At 35.5% G+C, this 14,646-nt stretch overlaps 1 protein-coding gene across 1 annotated transcript; it reads right to left on the reverse strand.

Moving 5' to 3' along the window:
• Window positions 1–12,255: 12,255 nt before the first annotated feature.
• Window positions 12,256–13,284, reverse strand: DEFB113 (defensin beta 113). Its single transcript, XM_043593165.1, has 3 exons — window positions 13,227–13,284; window positions 13,132–13,156; window positions 12,256–12,457 (listed from the first exon to the last, which is right to left on the reverse strand). The coding sequence occupies exons 1-3, from the start codon at window positions 13,282–13,284 to the stop codon at window positions 12,256–12,258; spliced, it is 285 nt and encodes a 94-aa protein (XP_043449100.1).
• Between the last annotated feature and the right edge of the window lie 1,362 nt (window positions 13,285–14,646).

Here is a 14,646-nt window from a genome sequence, read left to right on the forward strand (position 1 = left end):
GCCCTAGACTCTTGTTGGCTGGGAGAATTTTGATTACTGATTCCATTTCTTTACTGGTTATGGATCTGTTCAAATTTTCTATGTCTTCTTGTTTCAGTTTTGGTAGTTTATGTGTTTCTAGGAATTTGTCCATTTCTTCCAGATTGCCCAATTTTTTGGCATATAATTGTTCATAATATTCTCTTATTATTGTTTTGTATTTCTGTGGTGTTGGTTGTGATTTCTACTATTTCCTTCATGATTTTATTTATTTGGGTCCTTTCCTTTCTCTTTTTGATTATTCTGGTTAGGGGCTATCAGTTTTGTTAATTCTTTCAAAGAACCTGCTCCTTGTCCTTGTTTCATTGATCCATTCTTTTTTTTCTTTTTTGCTATCATTGATTTCTGCTCTAATGTTTATTATTTCCCTTTTTTAGTTGTTTTGGGACTTTATTTTCTGTTCAATTTCAAGCTCCTTTGGATGTAAGCCTAGCTTGTGTATTTGAGACCTTTCTTCCTTCTTTAGGAAGGCTTGGATTGCCATATACTTCCCTCTTATGATCACTTTGCTGCATCCCAAAGATTTTGGACTGTCGTGTTTTCATTTTCATTGGTTTCCATGTACTTTTTAATTTCCTCTTTAAAATCTTGGTTAACCAATTCATTCTTTTTTTTTTAATATGAAATTTATTGTCAAATTGGTTTCCATACAACACCCAGTGCTCATACCAACAGGTGCCCTCCTCAATACCCATCACCCACTCACCCCTCCTTCCCAGCCCCCCCCCCCATCAACCCTCAGTTTATTCTCAGTTTTCAAGAGTCTCTTATGGTTTGGCTCTCTCCCTCTCTAACTTTTTTTTCCTTCCCCTCCCCCATGGTCTTCTATTAAGTTTCTCAGGATCTACATAAGAGTGAAAACATGTGGTATCTGTCTTTCTCTGTAAGATTTATTTCATCTAGCATAACACGCTCCAGTACCATCCAGGTTACTACAAAAGGCCATATTTCATTCTTTCTCATTGCCAAGTAGTATTCCATTGTGTATATAAACCACAATTTCTTTATCCATTCATCAGTTGATGGACATTTGGCTCTTCCCAATTTGGCTATTGTTGAAAGTGCTGCTATAAATGTTGGGGTACAAGTGCCCCTATGCATAAGCACTCCTGTATCCCTTGGGTAAATTCCTAGCAGTGCTATTACTGGGTCATAGGGTAGATATATTTTTCAGTTTTTGAGGAACCTCCACACTGTTTTCCAGAGTTCTGTGCCAGTTTGCATTCCCACCAACAGTGCAAGAGGGTTCCCATTTCTCCACATCCTCTCCAGCAACTATAGTCTCCTGATTTGTTCATTTTAGCCACTCTGACTGGCGTGAGGTGGTATTTCAGTGTAGTTTTGATTCGTATTTCCCTGATGAAGAGTGACATTGAGCATCTTTTCATGTGTCTGTTGGCTGGCCATCTATCTGGATGTCTTCTTTAGAGAAGTGTCTATTCATGTTTTCTGCCCATTTCTTCACTAGATTATTTGTTTTTCAGGTGTGGAGTTTGGTGAGTTCTTTATAGATTTTGGATACTAGCCCTTCGATATGTCATTTGCAAATATCTTTTCCCATTCCATCGGTTGCCTTTTAGTTTTGTTGATTGTTTCCTTTGCAGTGCAGAAGCTTTTTATCTTCATGACGTCCCAATAGTTCATTTTTGCTTTTAATTCCCTTGCCTTTGGAGATGTGTCAGGTAAGAAATTGTTGTGGGTGAGGTCAGAGAGGTTTTTCTTGCTTTCTCCTCTAGGGTTTTAATGGTTTCCTGTCTCACATTCAGGTCCTTTATCAATTTTGAGTTTATTTTTGTGAGTGGTGTAAGAAAGTGGTCTAGTTTCATTCTTCTGCATGTTGCTGCCCAGGTCTCCCAGCACCATTTGTTAAAGACACTGTCTTTTTTCCATTGGGTGTTCTTCCCTGCTTTGTCAAAGATTAGTTGGACATACTTTTGTGGGTCCAATTCTGGAGTCTCTATTCTACTCTATTGGTCTATGTGTCTGTTTTTGTGCCAATACCATGTTGTCTTGATGATTACAGCTTTGTAGAAGAGGCCAAAGTCTGGGATTGTATTGCCTTCCGCTTTGGTTTTCTTTTTCAACATTACTTTGGCTATTTGGGGTCTTTTGTGATTCCATACAAATTTTAGGATCGCTTGTTCTAGCTTCGAGAAAAATGCTGGTGCAATTTTGATTGGGATTGCATTGAATGTGTAGATAGCTGTGGGTAGTATTGACATTTTGACAATATTTATTCTTCCAATCCATGAGCATGGAATGTTTTTCCATTTCTTTATATCTTCTTCAATTCCCTTCATAAGCTTTCTATAGTTTTCAGCATTCAGATCTTTTACATCTTTGGTTAGGTTTATTCCTAGGTATTTTATGATTATTGGCGCAGTTGTGAATGGGATCAGTTTCTTTATTTGTCTTTCTGTTGCTTCATTGTTTGTATATAAGAATGCAACTAATTTCTGTACATTAATTTTGTATCCTGTGACTTTGCTGAATTCATGTATCAGTTCTAGCAGACTTTTGGTGGAGGCTATCAGGTTTTCCATGTATAATATGTCATCTGCAAAAAGTGAAAGCTTGACTTCATCTTTGCCAATTTTGATGCCTTTGATTTCCTTTTGTTGTCTGATTGCTGATGCTAGAACTTCCAACACTATGTTAAACAATAGCAGTGAGAGTGGACATCCCTGTGGTGTTCCTGATCTCAGGGGGAAAGCTCTCAATTTTTCCCCATTGAGGATGATATTAGCTGTGAGCTTTTCATAAATGGCTTTTATGATGTTTAAGTGTATTCCTTCTATCCCGACTTTCTCGAGGGTTTTTATTAAGAAAGAATGCTGAATTTTGTCAAATGCTCTTTCTGCATCAATTGACAGGATCATATGGTTCTTTTCTTTTCTTTTCTTAGTGTGATGTGTCACATTGATTGATTTGCGAATGTTGAACCAGCCCTGCAGCCCAGGAATGAATCCCACTTGATCATGGTGAATAATTCTTTTTATATGGTGTTGAATTCGACCTGCTAGTATCTTGTAGAGAATTTTTGCATCCATATTCATCAGGGATATTGGCCTGTAGTTCTCTTTTTTTTTTTTTTTTTTTTTTTTGCTGGATCTCTCTCAGATTTGGGAATCAAAGTAATGCTGGCTTCATAGAATGAGTCTGGAAGTTTTCCTTCCCTTCTATTTTTTGGAACAGCTTGAGATGGATAGGTATTATCTCTGCTTTAAATGTCCGGTAGAATTTCCTAGGGAAGCCATCTGGTCCTGGACTCATTTGTTGGAAGATTTTTGATAACTGATTCAATTTCTTTGCTCGTTATGGGTCTGTTCAAGTTTTCTATTTCTTCCTGTTTGAGCTTTGGAACTGTGTGGGTGCTTAGGAATTTGCCCATTTCTTCCAGGTTGTCCAGTTTGTTGGCATATAAGTTTTCATAGTATTCCCTGATAATTGCTTGTATTTCTGAGGGATTGGTTGTAATAACCCTGTTTTCATTCATGATTTTATCTATTTGGGCCCTCTCCCTTTTCTTTTTGGGAAGCCTGGCTAGAGGTTTATCAATTTTGTTTATTTTTTCAAAAAACTAACTCTTGGTTTCATTGATCTGCTCTACAGTTTGTTTTTTGTTTTTTGTTTTTTGTTTTTTGAGATTCTATGTTGTTTATTTCTGCTCTGATCTTTATTATATCTCTTCTTTTGCTGGGTTTGGGGTGTCTTTGCTGTTCTGCTTCTATTTCCTTTAGGTATGCTGTTAGATTTTGTATTTGGGATTTTTCTTGTTTCTTGTTTCTTGTTTCATTGATTGCAATGTATTTTCCTCAGGACTGCCTTTGCTTCATCTCAAAGCATTTGGATTGTTATATTTTCATTTTCATTTGTTTCCATATATTTTTTAATTTCTTCCCTAATTGCCTGGTTGACCCATTCATTCTTTAGTAGGGTGTTCTTTAATCTCCATGCTTTTGGAGGGTTTTCCAGACTTTTTTCTGTGGTTGATTTCAAGTTTCATGGCATTGTTGTCTGAAAGTGTGTATGGTATGATCTAAATTCTTTTATACTTATGCAGGGCTATTTGTGACCCAGTATGTGATCTATCTTGGAGAATGTTCCATATGCACTTGAGAAGAAAGTATATTCTGTTGCTTTGGGATGCAGAGTTCTAAATATATCTGTCAAGTCCATCTGATCCAATGTATCATTCAGGACCCTTGTTTCTTTATTGATCCTGTGTGTAGATGATCTATCCATTGTTGTAAGTGGGGTATTAAAGTCCCCTGCAATTATCACATTCTTATCAATAAGGTTGTTTATGTTTGTGCTTAATTGTTTTGTATATTTGGGAGCTTCCATATTCGCTGCATAGACATTTATAATTGTTATCACTTCCTGATGGATAAACCCTGTAATTATTATATAATGCCCTTCTTCATCTCTTGTTATAGCCTTTAATTTAAAGTCTAGTTTGTCTGATATAAGTATGGCTACTCCAGTAGCATGATAGATAGCTTTCCATCTCCTCACTTTCAATCTGAAAGTATCCTCAGGTCTAAAACGAGTCTCTCGTAGACAGCAAATAGATGGGTCTTGTTTTTGTATCCATTCTGATACCCTATGTCTGTTGGTTGGAGCATTTAGTCCATTTACCTTCAGTGTTATTATTGAAAGATATGATTTTAGAGTCATTGTGATGTCTGTAGGTTTCATGCTTATAGTGATGTCTCTGGTACTTTTTTGTCCTTGCAACATTTCACTCACAGAATTCCCCTTAGGATCTCTTGTAGAGCTGGTTTAGTGGTGATGAATTCCTTCAGTTTTTGTTTGTTTGGGAAGACCTTTATCTCTCCTTCTATTCTGAATGACAGACTTGCTGGATAAAGGATTCTCGGCTGCATATTTTTTCTGTTCATCACATTGAGAATTTCCTGCCATTCCTTTCTGGCCTGCCAAGTTTCAGTAGACAATCCGTTATGAGTCTTATCAGTCTCCCTTTATATGTTAGAGCATGTTTATCCCTATCTGCTTTCAGGATTTTCTCTTTATCCTTGTATTTTGCCAGTTTCACTGTGTTACGTCGCACAGAAAACAGATTCATGTTACGTCTGAAGGGAGTTCTCTGTGCCTCTTGGATTTCAATGCCTTTTTCCTTCCCCAGTTCAGGGAAGTTCTCAGCTATGATTTGTTCAAGTACAGCTTCAGCCCCTTTCTCTCTCTTCTTCTGGAATTCCTATGATACGGATATTGTTCCGTTTGATTGCATCACTTAGTTCTCTAATTCTCCCCTCATACTCCTGGACTTTTTTATCTCTCTTTTTCTCAGCTTCCTCTTTTTCCATAATTTTATCTTCTAATTCACCTATTCTCTCCTCTGCCTCTTCAATCTGTGCTATGGCTGCCTCCATTTTATTTTGCACCTCATTTATAGCATTTTTTTAGCTCCTCATGACTATTTCTTGGTCCCTTGATCTCTGTAGCAATAGATTCTCTAAGGTCCTCTATGCTTTTTTCAAGCCCAGCGATTAATTTTATGACTATTATTCTAAATTCTTGTTCCATTATGTTGCTTAAATCGTTTTTGATCAATTCGTTAGCTGTCACTACTTCCTGGAGTTTCTTTTGAGGAGAATTCTTCTATTTCATCATCTTGGGTAGTCCCTGTGGTGGCTCCAAACTGCAGGGCACTTCCCCTGTGCTGTCCGGAGTAACTTGTGTTGGTGGGCGAGGCTGCAGTCAGACCTGATGTCTCCCCCCAGCCCACCACTGGGGCCACAGTCAGACTGGTTTGTACCTTATCTTCCCCTCTCCCAGGAGCAGGACTCACTGTGGAGTGGTGTGGCCCCTGTCTGAGCTGCTTGCACACTGCCAGGCTTGTGGTGCTACTTTGATGGGATCTAGCCATTTGTGTATTAGTGGATCCGCAAGGTGCACAGGGGCAGGACGGGTAGGCTTAGCTCTCTTTGCTATCAGTGATCCCCTGTGGGAGGGAGGCAGACCTGTCGGAGGGATGGATCCACAGAAGCAGAGCGTTGGGTGTTTGCACGGTGCAAGCAAGTTCAAAACCCATTCATTTTTTAGTAGGATGTTCTTTAATCTCCAAATACATATGGTCCTTCCAAACTTTTCTTGTGGTTTGTTTCAAGTTTCATAGTGTTGTGGTCTGAAAATATGCATGGTATGATATCAATCTTTTTGTACTTGTTTAGGGCTGACTTGTGACCCAGTGTGTGATCTATTCTGGAGATTGTTTCATGTGCACTTGAGAAGAATGTGTATTCTTCTGCTTGAAGATGAAGTATTCTGAATATATCTGTTAAGTTCATCCTGTCCAGTGTGTTATTTAAAGCCTTTGTTTCCTTGTTGATTTTCTGTTTAGATGATATGTCCCATTGTTATAAGTGGGGTGTTAAAGTCCCCTACTATTATGGTATTTTTATTAATGAGTTTCTTTATGTTTGTGAGTAATTGATTTATATATTTGGGTGCTCCAAATTGAAGGAATAAATATTTACAGTGATTAGATCTTCTTGGTGGATTGATTCCTTAATTATGGTATAATGCCCTTCTTCCTCGTTTGTTACAGTCTTTGTTTTAAAATGTAGACATAAATATGGCTACTCCAGCTTTCTTTTGACATCCATTAGCATGATAAATGGTTCTCCATCTCCTTACTTTCAATCTGCAGGTGTCTTTAGGTCAAGTATGTATTTCTAGTTTACAGCAATGTAATTTTTATATTTTTCTGTATCAAAGGTATTACTTATTAGTTTACCTTCATTTTTAGATTCCTTAGATTTACTGTATAGACATTTACTATATAGACTCATGTCAAGTGAAAATAAGTTTGTTTGTTTTTATTTATAATCTACATGCCTTTGTTTATTTTTCCTGTTGTACTTTCTAAGATTCTCTTACAACTTGGAATTCAGGTGGTGAAAGTGATTATTTTTACCTTGTCCTTGATTTTAGAGGAAATGCATTCAATCCCATCTTTGACCATAAGAATGATGATAGCTGTAGGTGTTTCATAGATGTCTTTTTCAAGTTGGGAATGTTCTCTTCTATTTCTGGTTGCCAAGACTTTTTATCATAAATGGTTATGACATTTATTCTAAGTATTTGTTTGAATCCTTTGAAATAATGATTTTGTTTTTTACTCTTGCAATATACAGGATTATGCTAACTTATTTTTTAGCGTAAAACTAAATTTACATTTTATTTGATAATATTATGTTTAGAATATTTGTAGTTTCCTTGAAATTTCTTTCTTTTTTTTTTCTTCAAGTTTTGATATGGGTGATGCTGGTTTCCTAACATCATTTGGGAAATTTTCTCCCTTATACTATCATACAAAATGATTTGTTTATAATGAGTATATAATGTATATACTTTCATTATTAAATGTTTAGAAGAATTCAGCAGTGAAGCCATATATATCTGATATTTTGTATGTGGGAAGTTTTGTAAATATACATTTTTAAAAATGGATATAGAATTATTCAAGTTGCAAATTTTTCTTAAGTGAATCTTGGTGGTTTACATCATTTGAGGAATTATTCCTTTCCATAACAGTTACCAAAATACTGGTATAGTGTTGTTTATTAGAGTCTCTTACTCTTATGTTAATATCTTTTACATCTTCTGTGATTTCTCCTCTTCATTCTTGATATTGGTCATTTGTGCATTTTCTCTGTCCCTTTTTTTTTTATCGATGTGGCTAGAGATTTCTAAAAATCAATTTTTATCTTTTTAAAAAACTAGCTTTTGTTTTTATTCATATTCTCCTACTGGTTTTCCATTTTATATTTAAATAATTGCTGATCTTATTTTATTATTTCCTTCCTTTTGCTGAGTAAAAATAAGGGTTTCATTGAGGTATGTAGTTTATAAAATTGTTTTTAATTTGCCTTTCTTTTTTTAAAATTGTTTTTTTCTTTTCCTAAATCCTTAAAATGGAAGCTTAACTCATTGGTTTAAAACATTTCTTATTTTTTAATATAACCATTAAAAATACTCTGGTTATAATCTTGGGCTCTCTTTTTGTCTATATCTCTTTGTGTATGTCAGTGTCTCTGTCTCTCGTTCCCTCCATTTTTCTCTCTCTCTCTCTCTCTCTCTCATCACTTGTACAGGGGAAGCAGGGTGCTATGTTGGGATAATCCTTATGGAATGGCCCAGATGATGAGGTTCGAATCCATGACTCTATTTAATAACTTGTGAAAAACTGAAACTCTATGTTCAATAGCTCTCAAGAATGAAACCTGGGACACCTGGGTGGATCAGTTGGTTAAGCATCCGACCTCTAGCTCAGGTCATGATCTCATGGTTCGAGTTCCACATCAGGCTCTGGGCTAACATCTTGGAGCCTGGAGCATGCTTCAGATTCTGTCTCCCTGTCTCTGTGATTTTCCCCACTCACACTCTCTCTCTCTTTCTCTGTCTCTGTCTCTCTCTCTCAAAATAAATAAACATTAAACAAAATTATTTAAAAAAAAAGAATTAAGCCTGGCAACAGCCACATGAGTGAGCTTAGAAGCAGATCCTTTGACCCCCTTGAAGTACTGAGATGTCTATAGCTACAGTTATCTGCTTCAGTGCAATCTCAACAAAGATCTTGGGACAACAGCACCATGCTAAGCTGTTTCTGGAATCCTACTCATAGAGTCTATGAGATAATAAAGGTTTTAAGGTTTTACCTCTTGCAGTAATTTGTTATGCAGAAAAAAATAAATGTAATATCCTGTCTTATATTCTCTGTCTTTTAATTGTCACATTTACATTTAATGTGCACACTTATTGAAATTATAACATGTGTTTAAAATTGCCACATTGTTGGGGCACCTGGGTGGCTCAGTCACTTGAGTGTCCAGCTCTTGATTTCAGTTCAGGTCATGATCTCACGTTTCATGAGTATGAACCCTGCTCAAACAACCCTACTGTAAGCACAGAGACTGCCAGGGATTCTATTTCTCCCCTTCTCTCTCTTCCCTTCTCTTCCCTCTCAGAAATAAACTTTAAGGCAAACAAACAAAAAACTGCCACCTTGTTTTTTGTTTTCTATTTTTTTCTCCCTGCTTTTGTTCCCTTTCCCTTTCTTTATCTGTATATTTTTATGATTACATATTATCTACCCCGTTGGTTACATATATTTTTGTTCTTCAGGGTTTATAATATAGCTCTCTAACTTTCATTATAATGTAAGTCTTACAATTCTATACTAATATTTCCTCTTTCCCATAATTCATAATGTGGGCTATTCTCATTCTTTGTGCAATGCCATCAACTGCACAATATATTATTACTTTTCTTTTAAGCAGTAAGTTATCTTTAATAGAGATTAAATACTGAGGGAAAGAATATTTTACATTTACCCACAAATGTACAAATTCCATGGTCAGTTTATTCCTTTTTGTAGATCCAAATTTCTATCTTGCATACTCTACTGTTACTGAAAGAATGTTGTATATTTCTCAAGAAAGGTCTTCTGACCTTTACCATGTTGTAGCATGACTTCATACTTCATTCCACTTTTTGCCAAAATAATATTCCATTGTATGGGTTTTCTACACAAGTTTATCTATCTATCAGTTTATAAATATTTGGGTTGTTTTCACCTTTTAACTGTTATGAATAATGCTGCCATGAACATTTGTGTGCAAGTTTTTGCATTACATTTTTAATTTCTTTTGCATATATGTCTGAGAGTAGGATTGCAGAATCAAATGTAAACTCCAGCCTTAACTGTTTCAGGAACTGGCAGAATATTTTCCCAAGTGTTTGTGCCAATTTACATCTGCACTAGCAGTGTATGAGAGTTCCAATTTCTTCATATCATACCCAACATTTGTTTATGTGTTTTATGTTCATTATACCTCTTTTAACGGGTGGGAAGTGGTAGCTCATTGTGGTGCTGATTTCCATTTCCTTGATGGCTATTAAGGTTAAACACCTTTCCATATGCCTGTTGAACATTTGTATATCCTCTTTGGATATACTTTGGAGAAATGTCTATTCAACTCCGCTGTCCATTTTATAATTGGATTAGAGTGTTTTTATTATTGAGTTGTAGATACTCTATATATTCACAGCTATGTTGATTAGAAGGCTGCAGATTGTCAAGGCTACTTGTGGAGCTGAGGAGAGTTGGAAAGTAATGAATGGGACAGTTTAACTGCCACAAAGTTAGCTGTTTTTATTGAGATTCAGAATGTTTTATTTTGTTTTGTTTTAGTTTGGTTTCTTTTTAAGTTTTTTAACGTTTATTTATGTTTAAGAGACAGAAAGTTACAGAGCATGAGCGGGGGAAGAGTAGAGAGAGAAGGAGACACAGAATCTGAAGCAGGCTCCAGGCTCTGAGCTGTCAGCACAGAGCCCAACACGGGGCTCAAACCCAAGAACTGCAAGGTCATGACCTGAGCCGAAGTTGGCTGCTTAGCCAACTGAGCCACCCAGGTGCCCCTGTGTTGGTTTTTGTTTCGTTTTGTTTTGGTTTGGTTTTTGTTTTTTTAAATAAATGCTCCTTGGATTTTTGCAAATCTGTGGTTAATTTGGATAGCTCTCGAAAAATTGATTTCTTGCCACTGTTTTGCTGCTTTATGAAGGGAAAGAATTCTGAATCTTTCTATCCCATAATTTCAGAAATCTTGCCTATGCTTCATTATGTGTTTTTTCTTTTTTCTTTTTTAAAAACTTTTATAGTTTAGAAGTTATACACACTTCAGTTAGTATTACTGTGCTACCCTGAAACTTTATGGTTTAAAACAGAAACCATTTTATTATGTTCATTGATTCTGTGGATCAAAAGTTAACACAGAGCATAGTAGGTATGTGTGACCTCTTTTCTTCTCTATCTGAGACCTCATCTGGGAAGATATGAAGGCTGGGAGTGAGTTCTCTTTGGCTAGCTTCTCCTTCTTACTCTTTTATGGAATCCAACTCCATCCAATCCAATTTAATGTTTATTGGATTTTATGCAGTTCCTTTAAATGCTATTCTTTAGGATTTTGGCTTTTTTTTCTGCTTCTTCTTATCAATCTGTAATCGTCTTTTGGGTGATTTTATCTCATTGCTTCAGTTAATGGCTCCTGAAATCTATATTTGAAGCACATTTTTCTTTCCCAACCTTCACACCTGTATATGGCCAAAAAGTCTAAGCTCAACATGTCATAAATGTTCCTTTCCAAATCTATGTCTTTAGCTCTGTTTCCTAATGAATGATCACATTGTTCAGCAGTTTCTCCAAGTAAGAAAACTCGGAATTATCCTCTCATCTTAATCCCCAAGTTCATTGGACTTCTTTCATTTTCTTTAAATCAGAATTCTCACCTAAATTTTTATGTTTTTCCAGGTATGTGCTGTAGCTATAGGTAAAAAATACACTCAGTGGAGATTTTAAATTCTACACATCAAGTATTTGTTTATGGAAATCTTTACAATTCATAAGAAAGTCATGTCAACATTAATTCAATATTATGGTAGAATTAATGTGGAAAGTGGAAAACCAGAAATACAATGAGTTCACTGAAGATGGGGACAGGATAGAAGTATTAAATACTGAATTATAAGATGAAGAAGTTGGAGAAAATTCTTAAGAACCAGAAGAGAAGACCTTGAAATGGCTGCCTATGTTCAGAATTAATTATGATACAAGGTTAGCTCTAAAATTAGAAATGGTTTTTCTTTGTTTTCTTCAGAGATTTTTTTATTCTTCCGAACTTTTTTTTAACACTTTATAGTAAGAAAAAAATGCTTTAACAATGTTTTTAACTTCCTTTTATTGTCATCACATTTTACTCCCTATTGAGTTTTGTTTGATTGTTCTTACTCATAATTATACTACTAATACTGTCTTTATGTGTTAAGGCATTTATGACTTTGTGTAGAGACTCAAGCACATTTTTGCTGAAATTATGAAAAAGTAGCATAAATCATGACTGATGACTGACACCTAAAAGATCATGGGAAATAACTAGGCTACTGCACAGGGTAAATAAACACGCCAGAGATAAATAGAAGTATGAAAGATGCAAGGCATTTGTCATGTGGGTAGAGAAGAACTTCAGCCAGTTTTAAAAAACAGGCTTCCCCTCTTTATTCCTCTTGTACTAACCTAACATTGAACTTACCAGCTGCCATGATATAGTTGTGTAATCCAGAAGGCCAAAAGACACTCACGTGAAAATAGATTCAAAAAAGTAAGAAAGTTCATTTTTATTAATAGTGGTGTTACAATTTAATTTTGTGTGGTATAGTGGACTTATCATTTACTCTGTATGAACTAGTAGTGATGTGTTTAGTGACTGGCTTTTGGTAGTCCCGTACAACACAGCAGGGCTCAGTATTGCAGTAATTATATATGTATTCCCAACTGTTGCATGAAGTCTTGCAGGCACCACGGACAAGGTAACATTCTCTTTTCTGTCTACATCTTCTTTTGTTTTTTCTGTGAAACTAGGAAAAAGTATATATGATCATAAATACAAATTTACTCCCCTTGCATAGATAACTGGATAGATAAATAAAGCTGTTTCAAGTATAGAATGAAACCATCTGGTTTCTAAAATCATGTCCAGGCAACTGTATTAAAAAGATAGATTTTATCCCCTACACATTTTTACAATATGAATATTTATCCAACAATATTTCTTTTGCCTAGCTTTTAAAAAATAGAATATCATTAAATATCTAATCTGCACATGCTTCCTCAAGAGGAAAGTGAAAAGGATGTTGAAAAAATAATCTACCTGTTTTGTGTTCTAAATAGCCATCCACCTCCAACATCCCTTCTCCCCCACAAGTTACTGGACCAGTTGTAGAAAGCTTAATTTTGACAACAGCTATAATATTAGTTCATTAAATTACATTTAAAAAGAGAAGGCAGTAGGAAGTGTGTAAGAAGTCATAGTCTCATCAAACAAAATAACAAACAGATTTAATTCTTAATTCTACATCTTGGGAATTTTTCTTTTTTCTTTTTCTTTTCTTTTCTTTCTTTCTTTTTTTTTTTTTTGCCTTTATCCTCTCAACTGTCAGTTCCACTCATTTCTTCTTTCATGCAAAAGAGAGTCAATTGCATTTTAAGTTCATGTGGAATCTCCTAACAATTTACTTGTTTTTTTTTTCTTTTCTTGCCAGAGTAAAGCATTTATAAAAAAGCATTTTGTTCTTCCCTCCTTTTCCCTATTAGCAAATATTACCTGATGGACCACAAGACACAGTGAAGACAAAGGTCAGGAAAATACAAAGTATCTTCATTGTTGATATTGTTACTTCGGTGAAGTTGAGGCAGACGTCAAAATGTCTGAGGGTTGTGCTATTCTTTGATAAAAGATAGATGAACTCTTGTTTTTATAGCCTTCTCAGGGTGATTACCATTCTGATTAATGCTGCCTTTCAAGATTGAGCACATATTCATGTATTGTGTAATAGCAACAAACAGAATAGTGGACTTAGATCTGTTATGACCTCAACGAGCCAAATGTGAACTCATTTTCAGTTATACAAGAAATAGTAGGGTGAAAGTCATTTTAATTTTTTTAATTTTTTTTTTTTTTTTTTAGTTTGAGAGAGACAGAGAGAGCAGGGGAGGGGCAGAGAGACAGGAAGGGAGAAAATCCCAAGCAGGCTTTGTGCTGTCAGTGCAAAACCTGGCATGGAGCTCGATCTCACAATCGTGAGATCATGACCTGAGCTGAAATCAAGAGTTGGCTACTTAACTGACTGAGTCACCGAGGTGCCCCTAAATTTTTTATTTGAAAGCATATAATCAACCTTACCTATATTTTCAGTCACATGCTTTTTTGAGTGTCTATTATGTGCCGGGCATACAGTGTTCTAGCATTTTATATAGGTTAAGTAAGTAGCTTAATCTTCATGACAAATTCTATGACATAGGAACTTCTTGTTTTCCAGTTAAGGCACAAAGGGGTTATGTAAGTGCTTCAAATCAGACACGCAGTGGCTGGTAAAGCAGAGGTCGACTCCAAGCTAATGTGATGCCAGAGTCTATGCTCTCACTTTTTCCACTCTCATAACTGAGTAAGTAAAAGGGTGTTTACCATGTGAAGTTATTCTCTGTATACATGACCTACACCAGACAGTTTCTGGGATGCAATTTTTCTATAAAAAGAAAATATTTCTATAACATAGTTTTAGCACTATTACATTAAAAATTACCATAGTGATTCTATAAGAATAATAATTCCTTACATGTAGTAACTTATTCCTAGGGCTTCATCATTCACAGGGGAAAGCAGTGTGCTAAAAGTTCAAAGAGCCCTGGATTTAGAGGCAGAAATAATCCTGGCTCCTGGCTCTTCTGTTTACTAGCTATAGATTTGAGACCAATATTCACTAACTGAACCTCAAGATTCTCTCTTTGAAGCCTGGATTGGTAAAACCAGTTATATTTAGAGGTTTAAGGTAAGAATTAAATATGCACTTTATAAGATAATTTACATATACATATAAATACTTTGGCTGGATGTGAAAATCCAAAAAGATATATCCTTACAATTTAATGATTTATGTTCTAACTCTCTCTGTCATTGGGGAAAAACAAATTATAAGGATAGTCTATAATCTGGGTTTTAAAAGTAATCTAGTTTGTTAATTCTC

Source organism: Prionailurus bengalensis, chromosome B2, assembly GCF_016509475.1.
Source record: "Prionailurus bengalensis isolate Pbe53 chromosome B2, Fcat_Pben_1.1_paternal_pri, whole genome shotgun sequence".
NCBI lineage: Eukaryota > Metazoa > Chordata > Mammalia > Carnivora > Felidae > Prionailurus > Prionailurus bengalensis.

Bases quoted from the DNA above. Each gene is read 5' to 3' on its own strand.
- DEFB113 (XM_043593165.1), bottom strand. From the start codon at position 13,284: ATGAAGATACTTTGTATTTTCCTGACCTTTGTCTTCACTGTGTCTTGT. The intron at 13,157-13,226 runs GTAATATTTGCT...TACTCTGGCAAG, and splicing joins TGTGTCTTGTGGTCCATCAG to AAAAGAAAAAAAAAACAAGT. The intron at 12,458-13,131 runs GTTAGGAGATTC...AAACAAAAGAAG, and splicing joins AAAAAAAAAACAAGTAAATT to ATGTAGACAGAAAAGAGAAT.